At 43.5% G+C, this 15,363-nt stretch overlaps 1 protein-coding gene across 2 annotated transcripts; it reads right to left on the bottom strand.

Annotated features, from left to right (window-relative positions):
- Positions 1 to 1,581: 1,581 nt before the first annotated feature.
- LOC115465414 (zinc finger BED domain-containing protein 6-like) lies at positions 1,582 to 14,445 on the bottom strand. Of its 2 annotated transcripts, none has more exons than XM_030195867.1 (2): positions 14,332 to 14,445; positions 1,582 to 6,494 (listed from the first exon to the last, which is right to left on the bottom strand). In XM_030195867.1, the coding sequence occupies exon 2, from the start codon at positions 5,211 to 5,213 to the stop codon at positions 1,797 to 1,799; it is 3,417 nt and encodes a 1,138-aa protein (XP_030051727.1). In that variant the 5' UTR covers positions 5,214 to 6,494; positions 14,332 to 14,445; the 3' UTR covers positions 1,582 to 1,796. The 2 variants fall into 2 exon arrangements, with proteins under 2 accessions (XP_030051727.1, XP_030051734.1); XM_030195874.1 differs by lacking the exon at positions 14,332 to 14,445 and adding an exon at positions 10,643 to 10,646 and having other exon boundaries at positions 1,582 to 4,900.
- Between the last annotated feature and the right edge of the window lie 918 nt (positions 14,446 to 15,363).

Raw genomic sequence — 15,363 nt, 5'->3', positions numbered from 1 at the left:
GCCACCCATTGCACTGGATTTTTTCATTTGAGAAGAAAAACTGGACAAGAAGCCCTACAACAGATATATTGGATTCATTTAATTTGCTGCAAAAGGTAAAGCAGAAGAACTATAGTATTATTGAATTTTGGACATTGGGGACATCAATAAGATATTAATGATAATTGTTTTGCAGCAAGTGCAATAGAACATTTTTTTCAATTAAGAACTTGGTAAGGATTGTGAAGTGTGATGATGGGATGGGTGGGCTGTCCTTATTTCAATGGGCACCTGGTTCTGAGCACTGTTCACACATATTTAAATCAATTTCACCCTGATAACAATTGTGATAAATATTTGGATTTCTTTTGTATTTGTTTATATAGGATCAGGAGCTATAAGATCTGTTTACCCTTATATATTTATGTTATGCAAATTCACTAGGGTTATCCTGAAAATGAAACAGGTAAGAGGATATTCTAGGGCTGGGTTGAGAAACCACTGGGTTAGATAACTGTTCATGTCATTGCTGGGTTGTACAAGATATTGCAAATGAACTTAAAGTTTGGAAAATTTGGGTCATGGCCAATAAAATCTCCTAGTCCCACCTGAGGCAGGCTCCTATTTTGAACTGGAACCATAAAAGGAGAAAGAAGAAGCCAAGAGCTTCCCAAATTATGAAGAAATTAGTTGAACTTGATTCTTATCTAGAAATTCCACAGCAGTGATATTCCCTATTTTTCTAGCAGGGGCCACCTTGGCAAAAAAAAAAAAAAAAAAACCCTCATTAAAAGAATCAAGATCATTGTTGGGCAAAGTGAATAGCATACTAGGCACAGAATTCCCCTTCCGATGACACAGCTGGTCTGGTAACTTTTCCTGTTGATGCGGTCAGCCTGGCTGCTTACACACATTTAGTGACTCATGTAACTAAAACAAAGTCTACTCCCCACACTCTCTTTCCTCAAGTTCATATCCCCACCCCCATACTCTCTATCCATGTCTTCCATCCCACTACCCCCTATATGTTTCTATTCAGCTCTTCTCCCCTACACTCTTCTCAAACCAAACCAGTCTCAAGTCCACCCACTAGTCCTACTGTCAGCCTTCCCCATCCTGTCTCCACCCTCAACCTCTCATTCCAATTTTCTGATCCCCTTATATTTGCTGCAGAGGTTTGTTGGCCTCTAGATCAGCTATTCCATTTTACCTTCAGCATTTCATGGCTTTTCTCACAAGACTGAAAGAACAGTGAAGGAATCAGGACACCGTACAGTTCAAATTCACTGAAACGTGTGAGGGTTTGGGTAGTACATTGGTTCAAACTTACCAAACACTACGTGGTGTAAGAAAAAAAAAACCCCCAACTATCTATGTAGTACCAACATCAAGTTTTGGGACGGGGTGGGGGGGGGGGGGGAAGAGTCAGTATGAAGGGAGGGTTGGGGGCCATACATAGGGTCAATGGTGGCCACCACTGGGCCCCTTGGCTTTGTAATGAAGAACAATGTTCTACAGCATAAAACAACCCCTCTAGTCACCCTGAAAAATCCATATGGAATCATACAAAGGCATAAATTAAACTGGTGACTAGAACACAGGCAAATTAACAAATAATTACAGAACTTGAAATGTAGAAAAAAAAAGATTGTAAGGAACTTCTTTTATTGAGAAACAAATTCTGAAGAATTGCATTTCCCTCCCTTATTCAACCCCCATTGTTTAAATGTGTCCCTCCATCTGGAATGAATCTGCCTGCACCAAAGCCCCACTGGAAAAAGTAGTCGCCATTAGAGATCGCAGATAGCCTCGCAATCTTATTCCTCATCACTACTGCTCTGTTCCATCTCATTCTCTGAGCAGAAGACTAGAGGAGGCTGAGTATAGTTGGGAAAGTTCTCCAAGTTTGCTTTCAGGAAGATGATGCGCTCCACGCTTTCCGAATCAATGGGGGTTTTCTGGCCGTAAACGAGGCCCTCAGAAGCGTTAAAGAGGCGCTCTGAAAACCCGCTGGAAGGTGGGCAGGTCAGGTAAAAGACACCAAGCTTCGCCAAGGCTGGCCACAGCCATCTTTTTTTCTCCCAATACATGAGAGGGTCTTCCCGGGCCCCGATGGTTTTGTTGTCATGCAGATATTTTTCCACCATTACACATGCAGAGTGACTTTCTGTTGACAGAGAGGCACCGCTCCCTTTAGATGCTAACAGGCCCACACTCTCCAGGTGCTCAATCAATGTTTTCTCCTTCTGTATCAATGGAGGGGCCATGCTGGCTTTCCTCCATACCCCTGAGGCATCCACTACTCCTGTATCCATTTCATGGGGCTTTTCCGTGGCTTGTATCGATTCTGCTTCAAAGTAAGGCTCTTTTATAGCCTGTGTACCAGGGGCAGGTCTGCCAAAATTTGAAGAGGAAGAAGATAAGGAGGGAGAGGGACAATCAAGTAGCATGATCTCCTTCACTTTTTTTACAAGGACTTGTTTCCAGTGATCTATGTCAGAGTCATCTGGGAGTACAGCTTCAATTTTGCCTTTGAAGCGCGGATCCAGCAATGTAGCCAGGATGTATTCTTCCCGGTGGAACATTTCATTTATTCTGCAATCAGTGGAGAGCCTCTGCGCCAAGTTTTCTGCTAGCACAAAAGCAGCACCATCACCAGCGGACTCAAACTGGTCATGTATTTGTTTCAGGAAGATGTGCAGATACCTGACCTCGGGCAGCACCTGGCTGAGAGATGCATTGTCTGCGCTGACCTCCCGCATGGCCATCTCAAAGGGTTGCAAGAGAGCAACCAAGTTGGCGATCAGAGTCCAGTGAGCGGAGGTCAATACAATATCCGGCATCCCTATTCTATGTCTGCCTATATACTCCTGCACTGCCTTCTGCTGCTCCAGGAGCCTCTCCAGCATGTGGTACATCGAGCTCCAACGAGGCGTCATCTCTTGTTTCAGCTGATGCCTTGGCAAACCATTCTGATGCTGAAGCTCGGCTAGAATTCTTCGAGCCCGGATAGAGTGGGTGAAATGACCACAGATTTTATCAGCCACCCCTAACACGTTGGCTACTTGGCAATTACCTTGTAGAAAATCAGTAACCAGTAAGTTCAAACAGTGTGCAAAGCATGGAATATGCACGTAACTTGAATCCTTTATGGCTCGTATCACATTAGAACTGTTGCCAGAGACTAAAAATCCATGGCTGAGGGAGCTGGGAGTAAGCCAGGTATCTATCTGATCCTTCAGTTCTTTCTGGATGTTGCCTTCGAGTTGGTCTTTTGGAATGCCTTTGATACATAATACCGCTTGCTTCCTCTTGTTAGGCTCCTGGCCCTCTGGCTTAAAAACCACCCAGTGTGCAGTTAGTGCCAAATAGTCCACTATCACATCACTGGTGCACACATGAGCTGTAATATGAACTTGATGCCCTTCAGCTCTTTTCAGGTCAAAGGTCATTCTCTCGCACACAGCCTCATGTAGTTGTGGAATAGCTTTTCGAGAGAAGAATGCTCTGGAAGGCACACGGTAGCGCGGGTCAGCCCTGGCCATGAACTTATGGAAAGGTTTGGATGAGACAAATGAATAGGGAAGTGCCATTCCACACAGGAGCTCTGCAATGCTTCGATTCCACGACTGGGCTCGAGGATGGTTAGGTGTATATTTGCCGTTAAAGTCTACCCTTTCGGGCAGCATTTGCTTGGTCCTCACAGGTGATAATCCTGTGGTGCCTGGGTCATTTTTTTTCCTCTTCTGTTTTAGTGTGGTCTCACTTTCACTGTCATATGAAGGAGGGGTATTTTGGACCTCTGAGGGTAGCACAGTTGTGAACTGCGACTGTGAATTAAAGCCTAAAGATCTTAAGGGGCTGAATACATGGGATGAAGCTGGAAACAATGTTTCCATTTGCTCCTCCATTGCCTGATCTTCTTCCTCTTCCTCCTCACCCTCTCCAACACCTATCTTTGGTTTAACTGTCTTTCCTCTACCCCACTCTATGGGATGCTTACCTTCTAGATGGCGCATTAAAGCTGAAGTCCCAAAGTGTCCGCCCTGTTTCCCCCTACTAACACTGGTCTGACACAGGGTGCAAATAGCTCGACATATGTTGTGGCAGTCAATGTAAAAGAACTGCCATACTGCAGAGGTGGACTTCCGTCTCCTAGTCCCAGGGGGCACCAGCGGATAACTGGGGAAACGATTCCCTGAATTTGAGTGATCTACTGAGGCCCCTCCCAAGAATGGCTTCACTATGTCTCTAGGCTTTCTGGTGTATTTGCCACAAGACTTGCTACCCCTGCCTCGGCCCTTAGGAAAGAGGTTCACTTGCCTCTCAATGCCACCCTCATCTCCAGATTCAAACAGCAGATCGGTGCCCATAATCTCTGCCCTTTCCTTCTCTTCTTCTTCCTCCCCTTCCTCACTGGAATCACTGAAATAAAACACGGTGGTAGCACCTGACAGGACCTGAGAGGGCACATTAGTAGACTGAGGGGGAAAACAGGAAGTTCTCTGAGAGCTAAATATTTGGTGTGGTGTTGGGAATAATTTTTCGTATTGTTCCTCCCTCTCATCCTCCTCGTACTCCTCTTCCTCCCCTCTACCAGGGATCTTTTGTTTCATCTCACCTCGCTGTCCCCATTCCAAGGGATGTTTGCGCTCTAAGTGGCGCTTTAAAGCTGTAGTACCAAAGTTCCCTTCTGGTTTTCCCCGGCTGAAGCTCACACCACAGAGACTACAAATAGCCCTGCAGACATCCATAGGGTCACAGTAGAAGAACTGCCAAACCTGAGAGGTGGATTTCCGCCCCCTCTGGACTGATGGCCTTAATGGATGACTGGAGAGGTTGAATCCCAGTAGATCTTTTTGATTTGCCACAAGCTCCTCCATCTCTGAGGGGCATTTCTTCAGCTGGATGCATGGGTCAACTGTACTCTTCCCAGAACTTTCCTGCCCATATGCATGCAAAAGGTCATCACTGCGGACACCTCTCTCTCGCTTCTCCTCCTCCTCTTCATCACTTGATTCCAGCTTGATTTCAATCTCTGGTACATATTCGCTCTGGCTCAGCCCTGCATTGGCTCTGTGGAGGCTAAATTCGGCTATGCTGGGAATAGTCAACGGGTAGTTAGCAGCATGTACAAACTCAAGATGGCTTAAACTGGTGGCGGCTCTCGGTAGAGAAGAATGTAGTGCAGAAGCAGGAGAAGATGCACCGATTCCTCTCCGTTTTCTCTGCATTTTAGCCTGTACCACTTTAAAAGTTGCACGTACAGCGGAGAAGGGAAGCAAGCAAATAGATCACATTCAAACAATACCAAATCAAATAGGCATCTATAAGCCACAAACCTTTAAAGAACAGTAAAAGTCTTTGCTTTTACACATCTTTCCCCAAAGTCAGCTTTGGTCCCAGGGTCCAGACACTGAAAACACTTCTCAAATGCACAATCCAAGGATCAAAAACAAAAACAACAGCACTTTGTACTGTGTAAAGGTTCTATTTTCCAACTTGAGAGTAAAACTTAGTGTTAACGTTCTAGAGGAGGCTGAAGAGGCATAAGCATCCTAGCAGCAAGGATCTCCCCGTTGATAGGATTTGAGGGTGCTATAAATAGAAAGTTCTTACGGTTGTTCCTAAAACTTTGGTTTCTCAGCCTCTCAAGTCTGCTCCCAAACATTGATAAAACTTAAGCCACATCCTCTGACATCCAGTCAAACGATGAAGTGCTTCTGACACAATTCAGACAGCTAATATGCCAAGAGGATGAGAAGAAGATTAAAAACAAAACAAAAAAGGCAGCATTCAAAGGTAATCCAACTTAATAGTACAAGCAAAAAATTTAAATCTGATGCTTTAAAATGAAGGAAGGGCCTAGTGGTAAGAGAAATGGGCCGAGAACTATGAAAAACAGGGTTCAAATTTCTCTTCCAGCACTGATATTCCTTGGTGATGTTGGGTAAATCACTTCATCTCCCACTGCATCAGGTCACTACTTAGATCGTGAACTCTTTGGGAACATGATTTTTGGTACCTGACCCAAATTAATGCTGACAGCTACTCTGACCATCATTTGGAAAGGTGAGCTAAATTCCAAGTCTGCAAATAATCCAGAATACATAACTGAACCGCTCTGGATTTGAAAGTTAAAAAAAAAAAATCAATTTGTTATTTGTACTCTCACACCCTATCGTTCAATTGTTTCCATAATTTATTTTGATGATTTTCGTCTCTGGGTTCATTTTTTTCCCCCTTTCATTTTTGTAGGATTCACAGCAAGGAAGGAAAACATGGGTGTCCCCGATGGGATTCAGGGTATTCTTCTCCTTCCGGTACACTTTTCCATCTCTGGTGCACACTGGCAGTGAGTCCACGATGTTTACTCCAGAAAGGCATTTTATAAATTCTGAGGGGTCTCTGCAAAAGACCACTACAATGACATTACTGCCTCAGAGTCAGGGAAATGTTGATTCTCTGCAGGAATTCTGTCTCGAATCCTGAAGAGCAGCAGTCGTTTGGCATACCTACAAATAAAAATAAGACAGAGAGAGAGAGACAGTTGTGAGGAACAGAGCATCTGCGAAACAAACTTTGGGCCTCTTATTTTAAGCCGCACTAGCAGTCCCAGCCACAGTAATGGGTTTTGTCAGATTTGCCGAACGGGAACTGCTAGCCTGGCTTGATAAAAGAGGCCCTTTAAGGCAACAAGCAAATAATGGGCCTAAGACTCAGCTGACAGTGATCAGCATTTTGCTGCCACCAGCATTAGTAGTGGTGGAGTGGCCTAGTGGTTAGGGTGGTGGACTTTGGTCCTGGGGAACTGAGTTCAATTCCCACTTCGGGCACAGGCAGCTCCTTGTGACTCTGGGCAAGTCACTTAACCCTCCATTGCCCCATGTAAGCCGCATTGAGCCTGCCATGAGTGGGAAAGCGCGGGGTACAAATGTAATAAAATAGATACTATTGGAGATTCTACATGGAATGTTGCTACTATTGGAGATTCTACATGGAATGTTGCTATTCCACTAGCAACATTCCATGTAGAAGGCTGCGCAGGCTTCTGCTTCTGTGAGTCTGACGTCCTGCACGTCAGACTCACAGAAACAGAAGCCTGCGCGGCCACATTGGTGATCTGCAAGGGCCGACTTCTACATGGAATGTTGCTAGTGGAATAGCAACATTCCATGTAGAATCTCAAATAGTAGCAACAGTGGAGTAGTGGCCTAGTGGTAATGGAGGAGTGGCCTAGTGGTTAGGATGGTGGACTTTGGTCCTGGGGAACTGAGTTCAATTCCCACTTCAGGCACAGGCAGCTCCTTGTGACTCTGGGCAAGTCACTTAACCCTCCATTGCCCCATGTAAGCCGCATTGAGCCTGCCATGAGTGGGAAAGCGCGGGGTACAAATGTAACAAAAAATAAAAAAAAAAATAAACCCGGAAATTCAATGCCGGGCCATGTCCAGGCAGCAGCACTGAATTTCGAGAGCCAGCAAACTGCAATATCCAGCACTTAAGTGGCTACAGGGCACAGCATAAAGATAACTTCTATGTGGTCCTATTTATGTGTTGACCTTGGCCAGTTAAGTGCCGAGTATCAGCATTTAACCGGTTCAAGTGCCAACTGCTCCTGGAATGCCTCCAAAATAACTGGTTTTCAAAAAGTTTGGCGCTAATCAGTTATTTTCTGCGGCACCAACCAGTCAAGTGCCACTGAAAATTAGCAGTTAATATTTAACTGGCCAGGAGCTGTGTCTGGCTAGTTAAATTGCTTTGACTACAACCTCTGTATTTTTATTTATTGCATTTGTACCCCACATTTTCCCACCTCTTTGCAGGCTCAATGTGGCTTACAATACATCATGGATAGTGGAAATAAGAAGAGAATATACATTTGGTGTTACAGAAGGATTGGGTTGCATGGTAATGGAATACATGATAGTAATATAGCAGAATACATTATAAGACATTTCAGGATATATGTGAAGAATATTACATGTGTTGATCTTTGTGATATATCTTGTCAAAGAGATGGGTCTTCTGTAGTTTGCGGAAGTTGGTCAGTTCAAAGATCGCTTTTAGGTTGCGTGGTAAACGGGTTCCAGAGTTGCCGTGCTCATATAGGAAAAGGTAGATGCGTGCATTACTTTGTATTTTAGACCTTTACAGTTGGGAAAGTGAAGATTAAGGAATGTGCGAGAAGATTTTTTTTTGTAACACTTCATCTATTCAAGCATAAAAGCAAAACAATTAAAAAAAAGTCCACCTTCCTCCTCATATTTCAGTCAGGACCCTCCCTTCGGATTCCTGCATCAGATTTGTTAGAACCTGCTTCAGTCTCACTTAACATAATGGGAATGGGAAATAGGACTTGATATACCGCCTTTCTGAGGTTTTTGCAACTACATTCAAAGCAATTTACATATATTCAGGTACTTATTTTGTACCAGGGGCAATGGAGGGTTAAGTGACTTGCCCAGAGTCACAAGGAGCTGCAGTGGGAATCAAACTCAGTTCCCCAGGATCAAAGTCCACTGCACTAACCACTGGGCTACTCCTCCACTAGCAACATTCCGTGTAGAAGCCTGCCCTTGCAGATCAGCAATGCGGCCGCACAGGCTTTTGTTTCTGTGAGTCTGACAGAAGCCTGCGCGGCCACAAGGGCAGGCTTCTACATGGAATGTAGTGGAATAGCAACATTAACATTCCATCTAGAATCTCCAATAGGAAAAGGGAAATGGGACTTGATATACTGCCTTTCTGTGGTATTTTGCAACTACATTCAAAGCGGTTTACATATATTCAGGTACTTATTTTGTACCAGGGGCAATGGAGGGTTAAGTGACTTGCCCAGAGTCACAAGGAGCTACAGTGGGAATTGAACTCAGTTTCCCAGGATCAAAGTCCACTGCACTAACCACTAGGCTACTCCTCCACTGTTGATAGTACAGATTAAGTACTACAGTGATTTCTTTTCAGGATCCCTAGGATCCCCCTCCCCCACACACACACCTTCTCCACCTCCCATCCCGTCTCCTCAATCTCCTTCTAGCCAGTGCTGAATCAGCTAAGGACAACAGGGAAAGGTGTTCTCCTTGAAGCCTTGCCTGCACTCCAGATCAACCAGATGTCATTCTGTTGCGACACCTAGGTCTCCCTCTCTTCTGTAGCATGAGGAACTAAGCTGGGTATTAAACCTGGGTTTCCTGTGCAGCTGTGACAGCCCTGCCACCAGAAACTCACTTCACCTAAAACTGTGTACAAAGACACGTGGTCTACCGGTTATAGCTGGTAATCAGGACTTAAGAATTCTTGAGATCAAATCTCCAGTTTTCCACCAGCCATGGGTGCCTTTGGGCAAATCAATTTAGTCTGTAGGTTTAGGTTTATTCATGTATATTCTGTCTATAACTAAGCGGAGTACAGAGCAACACACATTAAAGTATGAATTAACACAAATCATAAACAACAAAAAATATCAGCTATACATAAATATATCTACTACCTTCCTATACATAATCTATACAACCCCCATCTACATAAATCCCACCCTTCACTCAATCATTCAATTTCCATATCTAACCATCAGCCTTTTCCAATTTACTGGAGTCATAATTTAAATTCTAAACTCTGCCTACTCTGTGGTTCCTGAAAGCGTGTCAGATCCATTATACCTTTTACATAGCAACAGCTCTTCAAAAGACTTAAGTTTCTGGAATGGGCGATGCATTCCATGCTCTTGTGCTGAAAAAGATGCAGAAACCTTTCTTTCTTGTTTCCTCCGTGTATAAGTGAAGATTGTAAGCTATGTGGAAATGATATACATTTTTCTGTACTGTTTATAATATGTATTTATTATCAGGGCAATTCTATAAAGAAGGCATCTACATTTAGGTGCCTGATACACGCCTACAAGTTTAGAATTTCGGCAATTAAGAATAGTCTAACGTTGTGCGCTTGTATCAGGCACCTAAACGTAGACGCCTTCTTTATAGAATTGCCCTAATATATAATAACAACGCTCGGATAACAAACAAATGCTACATAGCATGAGTACAGCATAGCTAAAAATGTATGTGTGTGTGAATATTATTATTTATTTAGATTTTGCTCACACCTTTTTCAGTAGCAGCTCAAGGTGAGTTACATTCAGGTACTCTGGATATTTCTCTGTCCCAGGAGGGCTCACAATCTAAGTTTGTACCTGAGGCAATGGAGGGTTAAGGGACTTGCCCAAGATCAGAAGGAGCAGCAGTGGGATTTGACCCGGCCACCTCTGGATTGCAAGACTTGTGCTCTAACCACTAGGCCACTCCTCCACTTGTTATTCTTTAGGGTTCTACATGGAATGTTGCTACTCTTTGAGATTCTGCATGGAATCTTGTCACTCTTTAGGATTCCAGAATCGTTGCTGATCTGCAAGCGTAGGCTTCTGGTTCTGTGAGTCTGACGTCCTGCACGTACGTGCAGGACGTCAGACTCACAGAACCAGAAGCCTGCGCAGTCACGTTGCCAGGTACACTGGATATTCTCTGTCCCAGGAGGGCTCACAATCTAAGTTTGTACTTGAGGCAATGGAGGGTTAACTGACTCACCCAAGATCACAAGGAGCAGCAGCGAGATTTGAACCAGCCACCTCTGGATTGCAAGACCGGTGCTCTAACCACTAGGCCACTCTCCTGCACATATATACCTCATTGCTGCCTAAGTGCTATTCTATTAGTACACCACATACGCTGCATAGTGAACAGTTTATGAGGGTAGGTGTACACACAGGCGGCATCTGGGCTCATCTCTCTGGAACTCAGATGCACATAGGTTCGCCAGCCCTATGTTACTGTGCATCTCACTGTTACCCTAGTATTTTGTAAGGGAATGTAGGAGCCTACATCCCTCTACAGAACAGGATCCTATCAGGTGCCCACTCATAGAATTGCCCCCTATCTGTGAATGATGTAAACCACCTCGATTTAGGAGGAGAGGTGGGTTAGAAATGTTATTAGATGAAATCCTTGTTGAAAGACACTGAAAATAAGATCAAACTACAGAGGTGTCAACCTTTTCTCTCTTTTACGATGGAAACACTTATTTTTGCTATTTTCACTTATGCAGAAGACATTTCCTTACTTTCTCCTGCCTGTACACTTCCTCTTTTCCCAAGTATTTCAGTGGAACATCACTAAGTTATAAACAGTGTTGGTCAAAGTCCTTAAGTAAAAATAAATGTAAATTTTAAAACTAAAAGTACACTAAAAACATATAAAAGTAAAAGTTATTGCTTAATATAATACTTTTTGAGTAGCAAATGCAGCTATTACTGTTAACGTTTTTATCCCAACAACTTTAATGCTCTACATTTCAATCCCATTTGTTTTCAGGAAAACTACATTTTGAAAATGACTGTCACTCATGCGAATGTGTTTGTTAGTCATTAATCTAGCGCAGCTAAAAAGGTGTTAAACAACCGCACTAACAGGAAGTGGAGTGCTCAGGCGGCTAAAAAGGTTTCTTCAAATCAGGCCAGGTTGCACTATTATTGATATCTACTGATTGGATCTGCAGGTATCGATCAATCGCTGTCTGAAACACTTGACTTCCATATAGCAAAGAATATTTTAGCATTATCGTCATTATCATCTGCGTGAGAAGTGGTGCTAATTCATCAGTTGCATCTTCATTACCATTGTCGTGCTAATTACAGAGAAGGCTTTCACAAAGTTGGAATCATTGTCTGTTGTCATTGCTCTACTGATGGCAAATTCTGAATATCTTCGAGAATGTCAAATAGGTGGGAATCCTTAAGCCCAGACAAGGAGACTTCCTCTCTAAAGACTGGCAATCCAGTGTAGAATTTCCCATGGGATGAAAAGCAGTCTGTTGTGGTAGAGACTGACCTCTGATGCTCCTGGCCTGTGCAGGTACCAGCCCGGGCAGAGAACAAGTGCAGCTGTGCTGAATTATTGCAGCGAGGACTCTGAGGACTTGCTGCAGCCCTCAGATGCATTCTGCCTGTTGTGGTAGAGACTGTTCACCAAGAATTGCAACCAGTTTCAGCTTAATCGCTGCTTCAAAGTGACCCAATCATCAATGTTCTGTTTGGGAGGACACCAGTTCAACAAACACAGGCAATTCCACTACTTGCGTGCTTTTTTCCAATAGCAAAATCCAGGTTTTGCTGTTTACTGAGGAATCGTCATTTACATCTCGCTTCTGCGTTTACTTTTAACTACAAGTATAGCTGTAACTGAGTAAAAGTAGTAAAAATTGGGGACATTATTACTTCAGTAAAAGTAAAAAATGTTTCCTGTATCTCTTTACAAGTAAAAGTGACAAAAAGTTTACTTACAGTAAAAGCCATGTTGTAGGTGCAATAGTGCACACTAAATGTTAGCACGTGCTAAACGCTAAAGACCCATAGGAATCAATGGATGTCTTTAGCGTTTAGTGCGAGCTAAAAACGCTAGCGCATCTTAGTTACTATACATCACTGGCTATAAAGGAGTTAAGTTCCCCAAAGAACAGCACCAAACTACAAACCTAATTTAGAATTTAATGAAAACAAAGCGTAACTTTCATTTTTATATTTAGCTCACAACTTTCCAGTGGTAGTCTGTATCGTAATAACACTACATCTTACTTCTCAGCTTGCCTGTATATATGCTCAAGTTATGCAAAAAGAATTATTATATAGAATGTTCAGAACACTAGTGTAACTTGATTGTTTTATAGACAGATTGCAGCAACGGGGTGTCATCTTGGATTGGTAAGGTCCCAACGAGAAGATTACAGTTAACTCAAAACACAAGTGTGAGTGTAATTATCTAAGCTAAAAGAGCCAATGGTATTTCTCCTATCTTGTATTAATTTCACCAAGGTCCGATGAGCTAATATAATACATTGAGAGTTTTCATTCAGTTTCACACACTTTTGCGCACAATTTTCTTCACTACAGCACTCGGAGGGGTTTTGTACAACATTCATGCAGACATTTGCGCACAACTCATTTAAATCCTCAGAGTCAAAATCAACCGCAACCTCACTCTCGAGAGCCAAGTAATACCGTAAAAAGAAAATGTTCTATTCAATGTGGAAACTCAACGAATAAAACCTTTCCTACCGAGGGAAACTTTTCGAAACCTAATATAATCAATGGTCCTAAGCCATGTAGATTACGGCAACGGAATCTATGCGGGATGTAAAGAACAACTCACAAAAATACTCCAGACCGCCCAAACACAGCAGCCAGACTGATATATGGTAAAACATGATTCGAAAGTGCTAAACCCCTTCGAGAAAAGCTGCACTGGCTCCCAAAGAACGGATCATCCTCAAAATCTGCACTTTGGTCCACAAAATTAGCTACGGTATAGTCCCAGGATACATGACAGACCTCATAGATCTACCAACCAGAAATAGAATCGGATCATCACAATCTTACCTAAACCTACATTACCCAAACTGCAAAGGACTAAAATACAAAACAACATATGCATCTAGCTTCTCCTACATAAGCACATAACTATGGAATGGACTCCCAAATGCTGTGAAAACAATCCAAGACCACCTAAACTTCAGGAAATCACTAAAACTCACCTCTTCAAAAAGGCCTATCCCACCGATCCAACATAAATCCCCATACCCAGCAACACAGCATAACCAATGATCGTACTGGACAATCTACTATCCTCATTCCCCTCGACTCCTTAACACCTGATTGACATCTACCTCATTTGACCTTAACATAACTTTGTATTTATCAACCGTATTGGCAACTGCCTCTACAATACTATGGAAGCCACACCAAGCCTGCAAATAGGTGGGAAAATGTGGGGTTCAAATGTAACAAATAAATAAATAAATCCAATTGTAATAAAAGAATCCTAATTATCCCACCAGTTCAGACACTTGGGTTTGCAATGTCCTGCCAGCAGATGGAGACAGTGAACTACTGAGCTGTGATGTCATCACTTTAGAACCCTGTGTAACCCCCCTGGCCAGTCAGTATTTCTCAGACTCCAGCAGGCTTCCAATCCCGGATGACCTCTGGCTCTGGTGAGCTGGTAGGACTTCTATATCCTTTAATTTGGCCAGTCATATTAAAAATAAATAAAAAATAAAGCAGCCTAGGGATTTTTTTTTTCTGGAATTTAAAAAAAAAAAATGAAGTGTTTAATGCCTGGAGGTCCCAGTTCCCCTCACACGCCTAACACCCGTCTTCGCAAGCATTTGGAGACCGATCTCCTCTCACCGTGCACTTTCTATCGCTCTCCCCAGTTCTTTCACCCCCGCCCACTTCCTGTCCGCGATCCGGCACCTCCCCCTCAAAAGCCCTCCCTCAGGCTCATCCTACCGTCAAACTCATACCTGAGCTCGCCCACAACCTATCCCGTAGCTTTTGTTTCCGGTGCCCCGGCCCCTCTGACACAACAACCTCTCTTCCTCAGATGCATCCCGCCTGCCGGAAACGGGAAGTTGCGTCAAAGGAGGGCGGGAGGAGAATTGGAAAAGTTGCGTCAGAGGACGGGGGGAGTCGGACGCCGGAGAAGGAAAAAGTGCGAGGTGCGATCTCGAAGACAGGAGAGCGCTGGGCGGGGTTTGTGGGGTGATCAACTACCTACTCAGGGTCCTCCAAGTACCGCCCCCGGTCGCGTCACTTCAATAATTCAGCGCAGCCGTACTTGGTCTCTGCCGGGCCAAGGCGGTTTAATGACAGGAGAAGGCATGACGTCAAAAAGCTGAAGTCAATGAGCTTGTTCAGCTAATCCATATAAATTTGGTAGATATGTAAGATATGATATGCTAACCAGTAATATACTTCTACCTACTACTACTATTTATCAATTCTATAGCGCTACAAGGCATACACAGCGCTGTACACCATACACAAAAAGCCAGTCCCTGCTCAAAGAGCTTACATCTAGATAAGACAGGTAGACAGAACAATTAAGGGAAAGGGAAATAAAGAGAAGGATAAAAGGACAGGGCACGTGAGTAGTGGTTAGGAGTCAAAAGCAGTGGTAAAGAGGTGGGCTTTAAGTTTTGGACTTGAAAACGGCCAAAGACGGGGCTAGAGTCGCACAGGCTCAGCAAGTCTATTCCAGGTGTGATGTGCAGCAAGACAAAATGGTGTGGTAATGAAACAGGCTAGTGAATCAGAAGACAAAAGGCCAAAATTTGGTTCCAAACAAGGCAACTTTATTGCTAGCAAGTATACAGTACCGAGTAGTCTCGGGACACTGTGTCATACATCATCTGACGCTTACATTTATACTTCCCTACTGGGCCTGCGCATTTGGCCCCTTACACGTCACAACTGGCAATGCGCAGGTAAACATTTGTAGTTCTTACAGTACAAAATTGTAGTCCCAGTACGTACACACGTCATAACACTGAAAT

This window comes from Microcaecilia unicolor, chromosome 1 (assembly GCF_901765095.1).
Source record: "Microcaecilia unicolor chromosome 1, aMicUni1.1, whole genome shotgun sequence".
In the NCBI taxonomy this organism is placed as follows: domain Eukaryota; kingdom Metazoa; phylum Chordata; class Amphibia; order Gymnophiona; family Siphonopidae; genus Microcaecilia; species Microcaecilia unicolor.
The sequence above is the reverse complement of the archived record's forward strand: the minus strand, read 5'-3'. Positions and strand labels throughout refer to the sequence as shown.

Bases quoted from the DNA above. Each gene is read 5' to 3' on its own strand.
- LOC115465414 (XM_030195867.1), bottom strand. From the start codon at position 5,213: ATGCAGAGAAAACGGAGAGGAATCGGTGCATCTTCTCCTGCTTCTGCA.